Raw genomic sequence first — 16,192 nt, 5'->3', positions numbered from 1 at the left:
CAGTTACTAAAGGTTAAATGTTTGGAAGGGATGTGCCAGCCTGTAGGACAAAATAGTCTTTTTGGGCATCTATGGTCTCCACGAGACCATTTGTGGTCTCGCCATTCAGACACAGACCAACGGGGAAACTTTATTTAAATGTGTTGGTTATAAACTGGTGTTAGGTCCTGGACCATCTGTGCGTGGTTATACAAATCAGAATGTCTGGCCGGATAAAGGAGTTTGTGCTACTGCAGTTGGACTATGTGGGAGATACAGTTGGAATGTTGAGATGTTTTTAGGGACAAGGGACAGAATTTAGGAAAACGGGAAAATGGAAGCCATGTGGTCACTGCGTGTGAAACCACTAGCTCTGCCCACCAAAGTAGTGGGTCCCTGGCTGTCAGGAACTCTACCCACCCTGTTTCTCAGAGAGCAGCTTTCCCACACAGCTCAGCTCAGGGCTAACTACCATACGCATTCAGAACACTTGGGGAGACTCACAGCGACACAGGTTTGGGCCTTCTGATGGGAAATTCTGACTGCTTTGGTCTGACATGAAGTGAGCTATACGCACACATTGGGAACGTATGTCTTTGTTGTGTGTTTTGAGCTGTATTTTATTACTAAATGAGAAGTGGGTGCATTTGACTTTTTTCCACCTTAATCTCCACCGTAGAAGAGTGACAATTGCCTGAGATGTTCTCTGTTTTCTTAATCTTCTAAAAGTGAGGTCTTCGTGATGCCACAGCACACCCCACACGTTTTCCCTCACTCTTCTTTCTATTCAGTATGTAGCTCTGAGCCAAGGAGACTTTCATTTTTACCCATACTCCCTCTCTCCCTTCCTTGTAAACAGTGAGGGGAAGACAAGGCTTAAGTCTCAAGGGGGGCTGTCAGGAGATAACATGGCTATGTTTTAATATCCTGGCCTCTTTGGGGGACCAGAAAGCTGATGCTGGCACCTACAATGTTTCTAGCACCAGGTGCTTGGTGACTGGGGACAGCCTTGCTCCCCATCTGAGCCTAGGAGGCAGTCTGATACAGGGGAATAGCACAGGGAAGGGAGTCAGGACGACACTTTCCAGCTCTGGAGTTAACTTGTTTAGTCCAATAAGTTCGGGTGAAACATAAGATTAATATCTTTGCTGCAGGAATTCCAAGAGCCTTTGTCATGTAATGTGTACTACCAATCTCAAAAAAGAAAAAAAAAGAAGAAAGAAAGAAAAAGGAAGAAAGAAAGAAAAAAGGATATATAAACAGTGTTTCCTAAATATGTTTGGCCATGGGTATCTTTTGTAATTAACCTACCAAATGCTGTACAGAGTTTGTGAAATGCCCACCTAGAAGTTACTATAATTGCGCTTTCTGGTCCTGTGTCATTGATCTGCTGATTCTCTCTGGTTCCTCATATATCCTTGAGGAGGAAGCAACATTCCTGGTAGGAATGCAGAAAGAATTCCTGGTGGTGTAACAGCAAGGGTGGAGGAGCCCTAACCTAACTCCTTCCTGGGGACGCTGCGGGCATCTCTCCCCTCCGGGAACTAGTAACGCTTCCTAAAAGAACCTGTGGTCAGCTCGTGGCTGTCCATGCTGGGCGTGAGCAGCATTTCTGTTGTGTTCTGAAAGGCCTGTCTTGTCACACAGGGTCTGGTTTCTTTCCATTGTCCTCAAGGACCCCAGGTGGTTAGGCGAAATGGTCTTTGCCTGCCTGGTCTGAGGGGCGGTCTGTCTAAAGCCTGGATGGAACTAGGCATGGGTGGGTGACAGGTTCCCCTGGCTGGGCTTTTCTCCTTTTGTTGGCAAAACACTGTCAAAAGATTATTGCCTCCTATGTTGCTGAGGTCCGACTGCAGTGTCTGCGTTGGATGGAGATGGGGCAAGGCCTCGAGGGGGACCTTCGCCCAAAGGCAAGAAACACTCTAACGAGAGAGGTGAACACTAGCACAGACATCTCACTCGGTTAGCTGAGGCAAGGAAGCAAGCATCTGAATGGCAGGTTGATGGGATGCCTGGCCTGAGGCCCATTTTGTGGAACCTGGAGGCTCTCAGAGGCCCACCACTCAGCTGGATGACACTGGAATGTCATGATGAAGGGATGTGGGAACACACATAGATACTTAGTTCCTGGGTCAAAGGCATTTAGAAAGTATATTCTCAGGCCCTCCATTCTGTTCCCATCAGGAACCAAGCCTGAGAAGGAAGATGAGGCAGGACGGGGGGAGGGTAACAGAGCACCCCTCCCCGGATGCACAGAGTTAGTCAGAGAACAGGCTGGCGAACGACTTCCTCAGGTTGCGGATGGTTTCAGCCTTGACCTCGTCTTCACTTGGGGTCCCGCGCTGGGAAGTGTCAGTGGTGCTGAGGCTGTTTGTCAGGGACTGTGATTTGCTGAAACAGAAAGGCAAGGGAGGTTGGGGGAGACAAGGGCTGGACTCCCGAGGAAATGAGTTGCGGGGGGCTTGCCTGGAAGCCAGGTGGGCGAGCCCAGCCATCACCAGGGTATTAAGACCAGAAACCAGGCATTCCAAAGCTTACACGATCCTGGAAACAGCCCCGCACCTTGTTTCACTGGCAGAGTGGTTACTGGTATCCTCCTTTTTTAGGTCCAGAAATTGGGCAAGTAATGGGGACACATTCTTTCCACTAAACCAGGAGGCTCAGATGGCAGGCGTTATTACAGAAGCTTGACGACTCTCCTGCCTGTGTGTACAAACCTACCTCGTAAACTGTAAAGTGCTGTGTCAACATCAGGATGTGGTGCTCCTCCTATATTTCCCAGCACTTTGGGAATCAGGAGGCCTCTTGTAGACCCCCCCTTTGCCATGTGATCCCCTCTGGCTTTGGACAAGTAACTTCCAGCGTAGGGCCTTTTTTACCTCATCAGTCGGTCTGGCCCACCCTCAGGCCTCGTCTAGCTCTGTCACTCTAGGAGTCAATTCCCACCTCTTCCCTGAAGCCCTTATTGCTGATTCCAGCCTGTTTTGGAATTCTCGTGGTGCCCACTGTTGGAACTGCAGTGTTTGAACCTTTGTGCCAGCCCAGTGCTAGGTGACAGAGGTGTAGAGATGAACTCAATTCAGGCCCTGCCCTCAAGAGGCCCACAGTCTAGTGAGGGTGACAAACATAGGCAGAGATGATATAAATATGTGACCAGTTTAAGGGATCCACACACGGTCTTGTCACCACTGTAAAAAAAATCAAAATCCTCTTCAAAACAGGGACTGTCTTTCACCCCTTGCGTATTCCACACAGGTCTTTACGCAAGACTAGGCACCGAGCCGGCATCTGATAAATATCTGCTGACTTGCATTGAACCAAAAAATACATTAGAGCCACAACCGGGGAGATTGAAGTGCTTCTAGCTAGATTACTATGAGGTCAGTGTCCAAACCTGGCAGACGTCTCCACGCCCTCGCCTGTCCTGCGATTAGCCGGGCTGCCTCTCTGCACATGGTGAGAGCCTGTCACAGACGTGCTGGACGGCGCCAGCTGCGTTCCAAGCACTAACTGTGCATAAACTTATCTGCATCCTTGTAATAACCCTGTGGGGTAAATACTATCTTCGTGTTGCAAGTGACGAACTAGAAGTTATGTTAACTTCAGCAGAGAGGTTAAGTAGCTTTTCTGAGGTCATGAAGCTTTTACAAGGTAGAGCTGGAATCTGAACCCAGGCCTTCTGACTCTAGAGTCTGGGCTGTTGACCATGAGGCCGAGGCCGCACTGCCTGGAGAGCCACTTGCTAATATCTATCAAACCAAAAATACATTTACCCTTTGATCTGACAATACCATTTCTTTTCTCTACAGGTGGCCCTTCACACAAAAGAAACAGCGTGTGCTCAAGGTTATTTATAGTAGCCTTCTCTGTAAGAGCAAACCAAGTTTCTATGGATGGTGGAGTAGTTGGATACATTATGCAACAACTAGACAGTGGAATACTATACAGCCATGAAAAAGGAGAGCATTTCGATGAACTGAGTAGAAGAGCTCCGGTGTTTATTGTTAAATGTAAAAATCAAGGAGCAGAATGGTGTGAATGGTGACACTATCACTTGTGTAAAAAAGTGTGTGTGTGTGTGAATCAGAACACATATTTTTGTATTTACGTAAGAAAACACTGGAGAAACACACAAAAGTGGTTACTTCTGGGGAGCAGGTGGCAGGACAGCAATGGATAGGAATGAGGTGGGACGAAGGTTTTTCAGTACATAGCTTTGATATAGTTGATATCTTAGACCTTTGAGCCATGTCAATGTATTACCTACTGAAAAAATTATGGTCCGTGGACTGGATGTCCTGTGTTCAATCCTAGCTCTTCTACTTACTACCAGTGGAAACTTTGGCCAGTTATTTAATTTCTTTCTCTTATTTAATATTATCCCCATCTGTGAAATGGGTATAATAACAGTTATTAACTCCTAAGTTTGTGAGTATGGAAAAAAAAAACCAACTAGGAAAAATGCTGGCTACACACTAAGTAGACAGCAATGCTATTGTGAAACTGTGATTGTCACTATCAGCATTTGGAGTTGAAAGAGCTCCAAATGCTAACTCCAAAGAAAACAAATTTGGGATCTCTCTTTCCGACCTTGAACCAAGAGATGGGCTTGACAGGGAAGAGGATGTGCATGTATATTGTGACTGATTGTTTACAAAAGTGATGGCAACAATGCCTCCTGTTCCTGTCCTCTAGCCTTTTGCAACGTGACTTTGCAGGAGAGAGAGAGAGAGAGAGAGAGAGAGAGAGAGAGAGAGAGAGAGAGAGAGAGAGAGAGAGAGAGACAAAGGCCCAGCTGACAGCCAGACGTGTGCACCGGGCCTTGTTGAAGCATCCAGTCCCAGTTAAGCTGCCGGATGATGGTAGCATTACGAGTGATCCTGGGAGAGTAGGGTTGCTAGATTTAGTAAATAAAAATACAGAATACCCAGTTAAATCTGAATTTCAGATGAAACACAAAACTTTTAAAAGTATAAGTATATCCCATGCAATATTTGAGGACATAGTTCTATTCATAATTATTCACTATATATCTGAATTTCAAATGTAACTGGGTATCCTGTGTTTTATCTGGCAACTCTACAGGAGACCTGCAGAAGGACCTCTCAGCTGAGCCAAATTCAGAACAAATTGCTGAACCGAAAAAACATGAGCAAAGAAAATGGTTGTGTTCTTAAGCCACTAAGTTTTGGGGGTGGTTTGTTACACAGCAAGTGATACCTGATGCACATCTATCTGGAGGATCACGGGGGGGGGGGGGGGGGGGGGGGGGGGGGTGTGCTAATCTATACTCGCACCTCGACCTGCCGCCAAGGTCCATTCTCGATCCTCCTTCTACGCATTTAAAATGTGGGTGAGGCCTCAGTGCATCCTCCTTTGTCTCTGAGTCCATGACCCGGAGTCAGCCCAGCTCTGCCCACACCCCAACTCCACCGTATACCCTCCCCAATCCCAAAGCACTTACTTGAGGTGGGGGTGGGGCGGTGCTGGTTTCTTGGACTCTTCACCCTGTTGGGACGCGCTGCGGCCTTGCACGGGGGGCCGGGGCTGTGAGGTGAGGGTGGCGCCTGGCTTGGATGCCTGGTTTGGAGAGCTGCCAGTGGATGCCCGGGACAGCTGTGGAGAGCCTGGTGATCGCTGCTGCTGTGGGGATCCAGACTGGGGGCTCTGGGGCTGTTGGCCTTGTGGGGAGAGCCGCTGTTGGGAGGGGCTTCCAGATCTCTGGGGCTGAGGAGACTGAGCTTGGCGAGGGCCCCCTACAGGACGGAAAAAAAATTACATTCAAATTTTTCTTAGGCTAAATATGGCTGCACAAACGTTGCTTCGAGGATGTTCATTACAGTGTTTATTATAACAGTGTAAAACAGAAAACAATATAAATGCTTAACTAATTAAGAACATCAAGATACATCCATGTAATGGAACATGCTGTGGTCATCATGTATGAAGTGGCAGAATAATATGAAATAAAATGGGCTTTTGTTGATAGATGCTAAATAAATACCATTAAACAAAACAAGCAACTTATAAAACAGTACATACAGTCTTATTGCACTTTGGCACATGTATAAAGCTATGTGGAAAATGAAAGACCGGAAGGTTATACACTAAAACCAGTGTCTCAACCTTTAATGTGTAGGAGTCACAGGGGAATCTTGGCAAAATAAAGATTCTGATACAGTAGGTCTGGGCTGGTGTTATGGACTGAATTGTGTTCCCCCCAAATTCATATTTTGAAGTCCTAACCCTCAATGTGACTCTTTTTGGAGATAAGGCCTTAAAGGAGGTAATTATTGTTCAATGAGGTTATAAAGGGGGGCCCTGACCAGATAAGACAGGTGTCCTTGTAAGAAGAGGGAGAGACAGCAGAGGAAAAGCCATGGAGAGAAGTGTCAACCCTGCCGGCACCTTCACCTTGGACTTCCAGCCTCCAGAACTGTGAGAAAATGATGTGTCTGCTGTGGAAGCCACCCAGTCTCTGGTGTTCTGTTATGGCAGCCTGAGCTGACTAATCCAGGCCAGGGCTGTGAGTCTGCACTTTTAACAGACTCCAGGTGATAGAAAGTACGGGATGTGCTTCCCAGGCTTTGAGTCGTGAGGCACTGAGCCACGATTACAAACGTGGTGGGATTATGAAGGATTTTCATTCTCTTCCTCTGCTCACTGGTGTTTTCCATAATAAAGAGGTATTACTTTTGAAGCAATGACAAGAATTTTCCTTAACTCTTGGCTAGCTCTCTCAACTTTTCTAAGAACTTTCAAAAGCAAAATATCGTTTGATGGAGACAGAGGCTGGTAGGGAAGATACCATTCTTTTCATCCCATAGAGGTGGCAGCCGAGCCTCCTTCAGGTGTCGTAATGTGACTCTGTGAGCCCCAAAAAGCCCATAGAAGATCTGGCTTCTCTCCGTCACCGCACAGAGCAAGGGGTCACCTGCAAGCCACGGGGCATCATAAGCTTAGTGACGTGTTAGCCATGCAGAGGTGACTCTGAGTGGAGTCCCAAGGCCCCAAGTGAGCCAGGTACACTCTCCTCAACTCAGGGGTGTCAGGACCTCTCACTGTCGGCTGCTTTGCCAAAGCAGACTGACTGCCTGCTGGTCTCTCCTCCCCTGCGCCTGGGACCATAGGAAGCCCTGGGGTTATTCTCACCGTGCTTTGTGGAGATCACTTTAGAGAGCTGAGATCACTGAGAGTTAAAAGGGGCTGCAGCCCATTTCTGTGGCCTTTTCATAATGTGGGTTCCACTCGCTGGGGCTCATCAGTCTCTACTGAGCACAAGTGATGTCCTTGGCCGTGGGCTGTGAATCCTCACGACAGCTCTGAGGGTTAGGCATTACCAACACCCCCTTTTTTACAAAGAAACTGAGCCCCACATATACTGGGACTTGCTCAAGGTGTCACTTCCAATAAAGGGAAGAGCTAAGATTCAAATCTAGATCTTTCTGACTCAAAAGTCCTGTTTTTGTCTCTCTCTCTCTCTCTCTCTCTCTCTCTCTCTCTCTCTCTCTCTCTCTCTCCTATACCACACAGGGCTGCCCTGAGTCCTTGCATCTTTGTGTGAATTCAGAAAAGGTCCTTTCCTCCAGTGGAGGCAGCTCTGAGTGAAGTACAAGGGCATAAAGGACTAGATTTCAGCTGACCTCCCCCTCAGACATCATCACAGCTGGTCACCCTTGCAGAGGGCATAACCTGCATGTCTGGTGGCCCTGACACCATGCTGGCACCAGGAGCTCCATGTCCTGTCTCAAGCCTTGCCATGAACTTGCTATGTGACTGTGAGTAAATCACTTCTCTCTGGGCTTCTGGGTCCTTATTTGTAAAATGAGGTCCTTGGACTCACCATCAAACGCCCCTCCCAATTTGAACGCTTTCGTGAGCCTGCGCAATATTTTCTAAGTTGGACGGAATGGCAGCACCAAGTTAGCAACTGATGGCCCGTGGCTTAGATTCCTTCTGTTTCTCTTTCATGACTCTATCTCCTAGTAGATGGGAGGACCCGTGATCTCAAAACTCAAATAGCTAATAGGTCCAGGCAGGTACAAACAGTGAGTAAAGCAGGCAAGTGTTAGAAAAATCCCGTGGCTTTAACAAATTTTCCCATTTGAGATTTAAAAACATAGTTCAGAGACCTATATCTCTAAAGAGGTGCAGCATGAAGGAAACAGCAATGGACCCCGAGTCTTGGTGGAAGTGACACAAGGGAGGAGGAGGGCCTGAGGCTAACGGGGAGTCCTTGCCCTGTCTCAGGAGCAGCTGTCACTAAACGTCAGGGGACAGTTGCTAGGTAGGAATTCAGGCCCATTCCTTCTAGAGCTGCTGCTTTATCAAGAGAAGCTGCAGATAACTAGATGTTTCTGTAAAAGCTCCTGATTTTAAAAGGCTGGTTTACTTTTGTGTTGAACCCACTGCAGGTCAAAGAAAAGAATCTGTTTTCTCCTTTTATCCTAAGTCTCCTCCCCCTTGCACCAGCCCCGGACAATACCTTGGAAAATCTGAACACGGCACTCATTCATTTATTAACTATTCGTTGCGTCCCTATTATACACCTGGGATTCCTCAAGAGACACTCGAGTTATTACTTTCAGCTTCTCGGCAAAGCAAGCAATGTAGTATGTTTTACTTGAGCCCACACACAAAAACGTGAACTTCTGTACAGAAAGCATTTGCCTGAGCACAGGATTGGTGCTAAAATATGATGAGGCTTATTAAGCGAAAACTTCACGGGTTACGGAGTTGAAAATAAACAGTGAGCTCCAAAACAAGTTAATAGTGTGATCTTGTTATTTGGGAAACTCAATGACAGCATTGTTTTTAAATTAGCCTTGTTATTTTTGATCTGAATGTGAATTCAATGAGCATTTTCTTTAATTATCCTAATTGGCTTTAAATGGATTGTTGTTCAACTTCACTAAAAGTGTGTTTGGCCTCATGTCCCTTAAAATAATATCTCTTTATCAAGCGTGTCTCTACCCTGGGCCCGAGAGGAAACCAGAATACAGTAGCTCTCTGTTTAAAAAGTGCTCTGTTCGAATGTGTTTTAAAAAGTAAGTGCTGGGGCCGAGTGGGAAAGGAGAGGGTAAGGCAGAGGCACAGCCAGGAGCCTGGCAGGGTGATGAATATGTCGTTTTTGAACATTTATAACTTAGAACTGTCGCCAGGCAGGAGGATGGTGGGGCTTCACTCGTTATAAGGATTGTGAATTATAACCATTAAGAACAACGCGTAGGTTATCATTGTTAGTAAGACACACGTTATTAATAGTAAGTTTTAAATAGGAAACGTTATAGAAGTGATTTTAATAGTCATCTCTTAGTAGTAGGAGCTAACACCTACTAAGCGCTACCTCTGTTGGACATTTCACCTGCATTGTCTCAGGGGCAGCTCCCCGTAACTAAACAGGGACCTGTACTTGCCTCCTTTATCACTGGGGAGGTTCGGAGGAGCAAGGTAAGTTGCCTAAGACGGCAGAAGTACTGAGACATGGAAGTGGATTCAAACATGTTTATCTTCTGAAGAATCCCTGTTCAGTTTACCTGTCCAGTTGTATACGTTACGCCACTTCCCTTTTCTGAACGGCTTCCTGCTCCTCCAAGAAGAGAAGCATAGACAAAAAAGATGAATGGGACATTTTAGCTAAGACCTGTGCAAGAGGAAGCCATTTAGTGCCCAAGGCTGATCCTTGAAAGGTTGCTGTGAAACTGCCTGGCCTGGCTTCTTGATGCAAACGTGCTTTGAAGCGGCAAGCTGGCACCAGAGCAGTGAGTATGCTGGAAGGCTTGACTGCAAGAGGGAACCCGGCAGATTTCCTCTGCCAGCCTGTGTGAAAAAACACCCGAGCAGCTGACATTCTGAGAGGAAGGTAGTTATGATTTCTTTTCATCGTATCATTGATAGTTTTTCCATTCCCTAATAAACAGTGTCACTGAAATAACAATGCTGGAATATTTTTGGAGGAACAATTTCAATCAACAAGTTTACATGTGATGTTCTGTTTTTCTCTCTTTCTTTCTCGCTCTAGCTGGTTAGCTCATAAATCTATAATCAGGCACCACGAGTACTAGGAAACAGACACTTTCTAGGAGATCTGAAAGGCCAGACTTGTAAACCTGCCATTTTCTTGTCATGCTTCCTTGGACAAGGCCCCAACCTCTACCTCCGTGAGAAGAAAATACTGCTGTTTTTTCACTGTACAGTGCTTGCGAGGCTAAACATGAGAAAATGGATGGGAAAGACCCAAGCACAGTGCCTGGCACACACCAGGTACTTAATACATTTACTTGCTGTCTTTCCTTCCTGATTTTAAGGGGGTGACCAACCCCACAGTCTCAAACATTCTGCTTCTAGAACGAGGGCACATAGTCTGTGGATAAAGTATTAAGATGGATTTTTCCAGAGTGCCTTCTGGAAATCACACATGGATCTCTGAGTGCATTTCAGCATCCTTGCTGGATGGTTTCTCTCGGCCGGTCGTGGGCCCTACCTTGTGTGGGTGGGCGTGGCTGGGGCTGTCCCAGCGGAGTCCCCAACTGGACTGGCCCAGGGGATTTTGCCGGTTTAGTCTGCGGAGCCTAGAGCAGAAGAGAGGAGAAGCCTGTTGTGATCACCAGTCATTGACTTCCTGGGTGGGAGGGCAGGATTTACAAAGATGTTTTCATCATTGAGGTAAAACTTACATACGTGCGCAATTCTTAAGCGTATGGCACCATGAATTCTTACCCGTGTATGCACCCCTGTGACCACCACCCCAATCAGGACGGACACTTGTAGTGGAGAAGGCTGCCCTGGGCCCCCTCCCAGCCAGCAACCCCTTCCAGTGTAACCATTACTCCAATGTCTATTGGAGATCCAAGTTGTTGTGTGGAAAGGGGAAGCAGCTTTTGATACTTGCTTTTCCAGAAAACTGGGGAGCTAGCAAATTCTTTGGAGAATGATCTGGTAATCCATGGTGTGGAGGGGAGGCGATGTGTGGGAGCTTGTCGAGGTTGGGGGGTGGGGAACTGGAAGACACAATAGTCTCTATTGACTGGTGCCCTGGGATCACACAAAGGGCATGTGTGTACACAGACGTGCACACACACACACACACACACACACACCCTGCTCCGTGCTCAGGCCCAGGATGGAGGGCACAGAAGGGATAGCTGACAGTTAACAATCTCTGTCCACAGTCCTTTTGAGACAAGGTTTTTCTCCCCAGGATGGTGAGGGAGGAAAGGCCCCTCAGAGCCTCCCAAACCCCCATCAGGAGCAGGGTGTATCTCTCCCCCATGCCCAGCCTCTGTCCACACCCATCTGTCATGCAGGGTCTCTGGTCCTGCTCCCCACATAAGAACGCAGGACATGGTGAGGCCACAAAGGAACACCCACGGAGCCATAGACTGGGGAGTCACACCACTATATTCTTGCTGGCAGCTGGGTTGGAGACATAGGAAGGAGGAGCCACAGGATTCCCAATCCGCCCTCTGCTTCTCTGCCTGCCAACCAACCAACCAACCAACCAACCAACCAACCAACGTAGCCACGGCATCAGTGGCTAATTGGCTAACTGGCTACAGCTGATGGCCAACCAGTCACAGCTGACGGCCATCTACTACTCGAGCCAGCACCTTTCCACGTGAGGCCGAGAGCCTGGAAACTGCTCTCTGGGACTCTGTTCCCACACCATTCCTTTCTCCCCAAGGTGGTTCCTTCCTGGGGGCATCTCCTTTGGATCTAGAGGCCCCCATTCCCGGACAGCCTGACATTTCTCATGGCTACAAAGTCTCCTTTGTTCCTGAAGACCTTACCCAAGGCCTCAGGGGTGAGGGCACTGTGCCTCCTGGCATCAGGAATTGGCTCATTTTGGAGACAACAAGGTCGGCCATCAGCTGTTTGTCCTCTTCCACATGCTCTCCAATCAGGGGCATCGAGCTGTCCATTACCTATGGGACAGAAAGGAGGCCTGAGGGACGCCCATGCCAGCGGTAGCCAGGCGAGAGAGCTGACTCAGAGCTCAGAACTAAAGTGACCACTAGATGGCGATGTTCTCCATGCAAACACCCAGCCCAGCGCCTCCAGCTGGGCAGGAGCCCCCTTGGAGATTTCCAGTTCCCTGCAGTTCAGTGTAAATCAACTCCCTGGATTCGGTTCAATTCAGTTTACAGTCGCTGGGCTACAGAAATGCGACCCAGGGCCAACATGACTTTTCTGCTCTTCTCTTTGGGGAACTGGTCTCCGCCCCTTCTTTTCCCACTTTGGCCCCTGCCCAAGGTCAGGGGCTGGCTTCCTGAACTTTGGCCCAAGGTCAAGGCTTTCCACAAAGCCGGAAGCAGTGAGGTGGGGGTTCGATTATGACAAAAAAAAAAGAAAAAGAAAAAGAAAAGACATAGGCTGGCGTTGACCTAGGGTTCAGATAGAAGAGGGAAGAGGAAAGTCTTGTTCTCTGGCAGAACATACGCTTGGAGTGAAGCTCATTCCACAGGAGCACACTGTTTCTCAAAGAGGGCAAAGCACTTACTGTGTTTCCCCGAATATAAGACTGGGTCTTTTATTTTATTTATTTTTTTAAATTGGGGAAGGGGAACAGGACTTTCTTGGGGAACAGTGTGTATTTCCAGGACTTTTTCCAAGTCAAGTTGTTGTCCTTTCAATCTTAGTTGTGGAGGGCGCAGTTCAACTCCAGGTCCAGTTGCCTTTGCTAGTTGCAGGGGGTGCAGCCCACCATCCCTTGCGGGACTCGAGGGATTGAACTGGCAACCTTGTGGTTGAGAGGACGCATTCCAACCAACTGAGCCATCTGGCCTCCTGGGAGCTGAGTGGCAGCTCACTGACTTCATTCTAGTTGCAGAGGCTGCAGCTCGCTGGCCCATGTGGGAGTCGAACCGGCAGCCCCGTTGCCCGGAGCTCGTGCTCTAATCAACTGAGCCACCCCTCTGCCCCAAGACTGGGTCTTATATTAGGGTTTGCGCCAAAAGACGCATTAGGGCTTATATTTAGGGGATGTCATGCTGAAAAATCATGCTAGGGCTTATTTTCCCGTTCGGTTTTATTTTCGGGGAAACAATGCACATTGAGAGAGACATGAGAGATCATATTTACCCATCCTGCTCTTTTTGCAGCTGGGGACACCGAGGCTCAGAGGTGGGAAGGGACTTGCCCAAGGTCACACAGGCCAACCACCCAGGTGATTCCCCAGGCACAAGCAGCTGTAGCCAGTGGTGAAGAGGAGTGAGGCCTTGGCAGGTCCTCTCTCTACTCCTTCACTCCCGTCCAGCCCTCTGCACCCACTGCACCTCCACGAAATTCACTGTCATGTTTCCCCTTTGTCCAGGCTCTGGATCCACCAGGTTCTTTCTCTCCTCTGGGTCCCTGTGCATGCCATTCTCTCAGCTCGCTCTTTATCTGGCTCCTGTCTGTCAGGAAACACCTAACTTGCCTTCCTCTGGGAAGCTTTCTCCAGCTGAGCAAGCTCTGATAAGACACCTCTCATCCGGACTCCCGCTGTCCTCACGTTGGTTGTCCTACTGGAGAGCTTCCCCACTGCACTGTCGTCTGCTGTTTACGTGTGTCTCCTCAACCAGACTATGAGAACCTGAGGTCGGGATGGGCCCTGTGTCCTGTCAAGCAGGGATGCCCTCAATAATTACCTGTTACGTGGAGGAACGAGAAGTCCTTGCAGTAAGTCCTGCTCATAACTATCAGGATTCTAACAAGTACTACAAGGTACTGAGCACTTACTATGTGCCAGGCACTGTTCTAAGCACTGGGGGTGGACGATCTCACACAAACCTCAGGATAGTTCTTTGAAGCAGGTACTGTTATTACCCTCATCTTAATGCTGAGGAAACTGAGGGTCAAAGAAGTGGCAAATTCAAGGACACATCACGAGCAAAGCCACGGCTCTTTTACTTCTCGTCAAGCACGGAAACAGCTCTCTGTGCTCAGAGCCGGGAACAGGAAACCAAGGTTCCAGGCCCAGGCTCTGCGACGGACTTGCTGTGTGATATTGGGTAGGTCACCTTTACTCTGTGGGCCCACCTGTAAACTGAGGGCTTTGGGCAGTGGTGAACACCCTTCCAGCTGGGATTTGTAGGGGGTCTTTGAGTCTAAAGTGTCCACTGTGGTTGGGAAGCTGAAAACCAAGCTCAAGGTGGTGAATGATGATTCTAGCATGGTCCTGAAAACTGTCTTCAGATTGAGATCCTCATGGCTTGGGCCTGGGTCCCTGGCATCCCAGATTCCAGTATGTGTCACACAGATAGTCTCTCGGTCAATGTGGGCAGAGTTGAGTGATAACTGTGGAGTCTAAATGCACATGGGCCTGTCCCTTCTCCTCCTGACCCTGTCCACCTCTTGCTGTTCTAGTTTCTGTTTCTTCCATTCTCTGCAGTGGAAAACCACAAGGAACCCGAGGTCAGAGCATTTTGGAATCCCCATGGTGAACACAGCCAAAGGAAGTGGACACTTTGGTCTCCCCAGGGAAACATTTGTCCAGTGAGCACTGCTATTCCCCGGACAGGTCATGGAGGACAAGTTCAAGGGTCTTTCCCCTGAGTATTTCACTTTGAGGATCTTCACAAAACATGTCACACAAATTTTATGTTCTCACCACAGAGGTGGCTGACGAAACCAGTATTTTTGGATCTCTTCTGCCTTTTTTTCCAAACTGGGGAAAAATACCTTTTATCTTCCTGGTAGCAAGATCTCTCTTGACCCCACCCTAAGTGCCCAAACAAGGGAAAGAACTCTTCAATGTTTCTGAGAGAAAAAAAAAGTCTGAAAAAGCTATCATTTTATTTTCCCTTTGGAATATTTTTGAGAAGTTGTTTTCTAATGTGAAAGGTCTTTCATCCATGACCATTCTGAGTGTCTGGAGGCAGGGAGCCCGGGCCTATGAGTACAGATTTTTGTTTCCTAAGAGTGAAAGTTGAGGAAATTCAGAGAGGCAGGAGCTCTGGAGGGCAGAGATACTGCTAATCCAGGGAGAAGGGGCTAACCTCACAGGATGGAGGCGAGGGGAGTCCAGGAGTCCCTCACCCTGTTGACTGCAGATCACCTCTCCAGATGGGAGCTTTAGGAAGCAGGGGCCCTGCTACCAAGTTCACTGCTGTATCCCCATCACTTGGCTCAGGGACTGGGGCCCAGGGGCGGGGCTCAATGGCGAATGAATGAATGAATGAATGAATGAATGAATGCTTGAGTGCCAAACCTGAGTTCATGTCTGGTGGTCTTGAGAGGTGATTCAGAGGCAGGAGGGCCAGGAGGGGTCTCAAGAGATGCAATGCCCCAGGCAGGAGGGCCCTTGGTATCAAGCTCCCAGGGCACCTCAGAGAGGTGGGCGCTCATTCCCCCAGGGAGTAGCCTGGCTCTGCTCCCGGCCCCTTCAATGTCTCCTCTGAGGGCTACTGGGGGAATCTCAGGTATGGTGGCAGCCAGAGGGAACGCCATTCCTGGACTCGAGGGGGCGCTGTTTTCCAGAGCACGACTAAACCTGCAAACAGATGCAACTCCTCCCAGGGAGCTTCCCGGCCTTTCTGGGTAGAGGGACTGTCTCACCTGGGACGTCCTCCCCTTCACCTCCGAGGGCGGCCGCTCCCTGGGCATGGGTGTGAATGCCCCCCTGGCATGGCTGGAGGAGCACAGCCAGGCTCTCTCCCATCGACTCACCTGGTCCTGCTGCCCCGTGGGTCCCAGGGAGTGGGGCACACATGAGGGGCTGAGGACTAGCTGGCTCCTGTGGGCACCCCGCCATGTGCTTCCCGTTAGCCGCCACACCCCGGAGGGGACAGCTGCAGGGCTCTCCCTCCCGTGTCGTGGCCTGGTGTCGGCACTGCCCACCCCTCTGCTGTGGTGTGAGGAGTAGGCCACAGAAAGGGAGTGCTAGAAGGGGCTCTTGGGAGGTATGTGTGTGTGTGTAAGTGGGATGTGAAATTGGGGAGAGAAGGGAGAAGTCGGAGGCCACAGGGGCACTTTCGGGGGAAAGCGGTGGGCTGTGATGGTGTGGGGCCGGGAAGGGGAGTTGGGGAGGGAGAGGAGGCTTGTGGGACCAGGAGAGACACAGAGCAGTCGTGAGAAGAGAGAGGGATTGTGGGATGGGGAGAAACACAAAGGGGAACTGGGGGGAGCACAGAAGAGGACTGGGGACCACAAGAGCAATGGGAGGGGTCATGGAAGAGAGAGGGGGATTGTGGGGTGGGTAGAAGCAGGGACAGGAAGTTGGTGCAAGGGTGTA

The 16,192-nt window shown here is 49.0% G+C and overlaps 1 protein-coding gene across 3 annotated transcripts in view; it reads right to left on the bottom strand.

Moving 5' to 3' along the window:
- Positions 1–1,028: 1,028 nt before the first annotated feature.
- SYN3 (synapsin III) overlaps positions 1,029–16,192 on the bottom strand; it is a 424,224-nt gene continuing 409,060 nt past the window's right edge. For 2 of the 3 annotated variants that reach the window (XM_033116584.1, XM_033116585.1), the window contains exons 11-14: positions 11,769–11,903; positions 10,463–10,550; positions 5,444–5,735; positions 1,997–2,370 (exon numbers count right to left, since the gene is read on the bottom strand). In XM_033116584.1, coding sequence (XP_032972475.1) covers positions 2,238–2,370; positions 5,444–5,735; positions 10,463–10,550; positions 11,769–11,903 — 648 coding nt within the window. In that variant the 3' untranslated portion in view covers positions 1,997–2,237. Of the gene's footprint in view, positions 2,371–5,443; positions 5,736–10,462; positions 10,551–11,768; positions 11,904–16,192 lie in introns of all 3 variants that reach the window. The other variant, XM_033116583.1, reaches the window with a different exon arrangement.

This window comes from Rhinolophus ferrumequinum, chromosome 10 (assembly GCF_004115265.2).
Source record: "Rhinolophus ferrumequinum isolate MPI-CBG mRhiFer1 chromosome 10, mRhiFer1_v1.p, whole genome shotgun sequence".
NCBI classification, from domain to species: Eukaryota; Metazoa; Chordata; class Mammalia; order Chiroptera; family Rhinolophidae; genus Rhinolophus; species Rhinolophus ferrumequinum.
The sequence above is the reverse complement of the archived record's forward strand: the minus strand, read 5'-3'. Positions and strand labels throughout refer to the sequence as shown.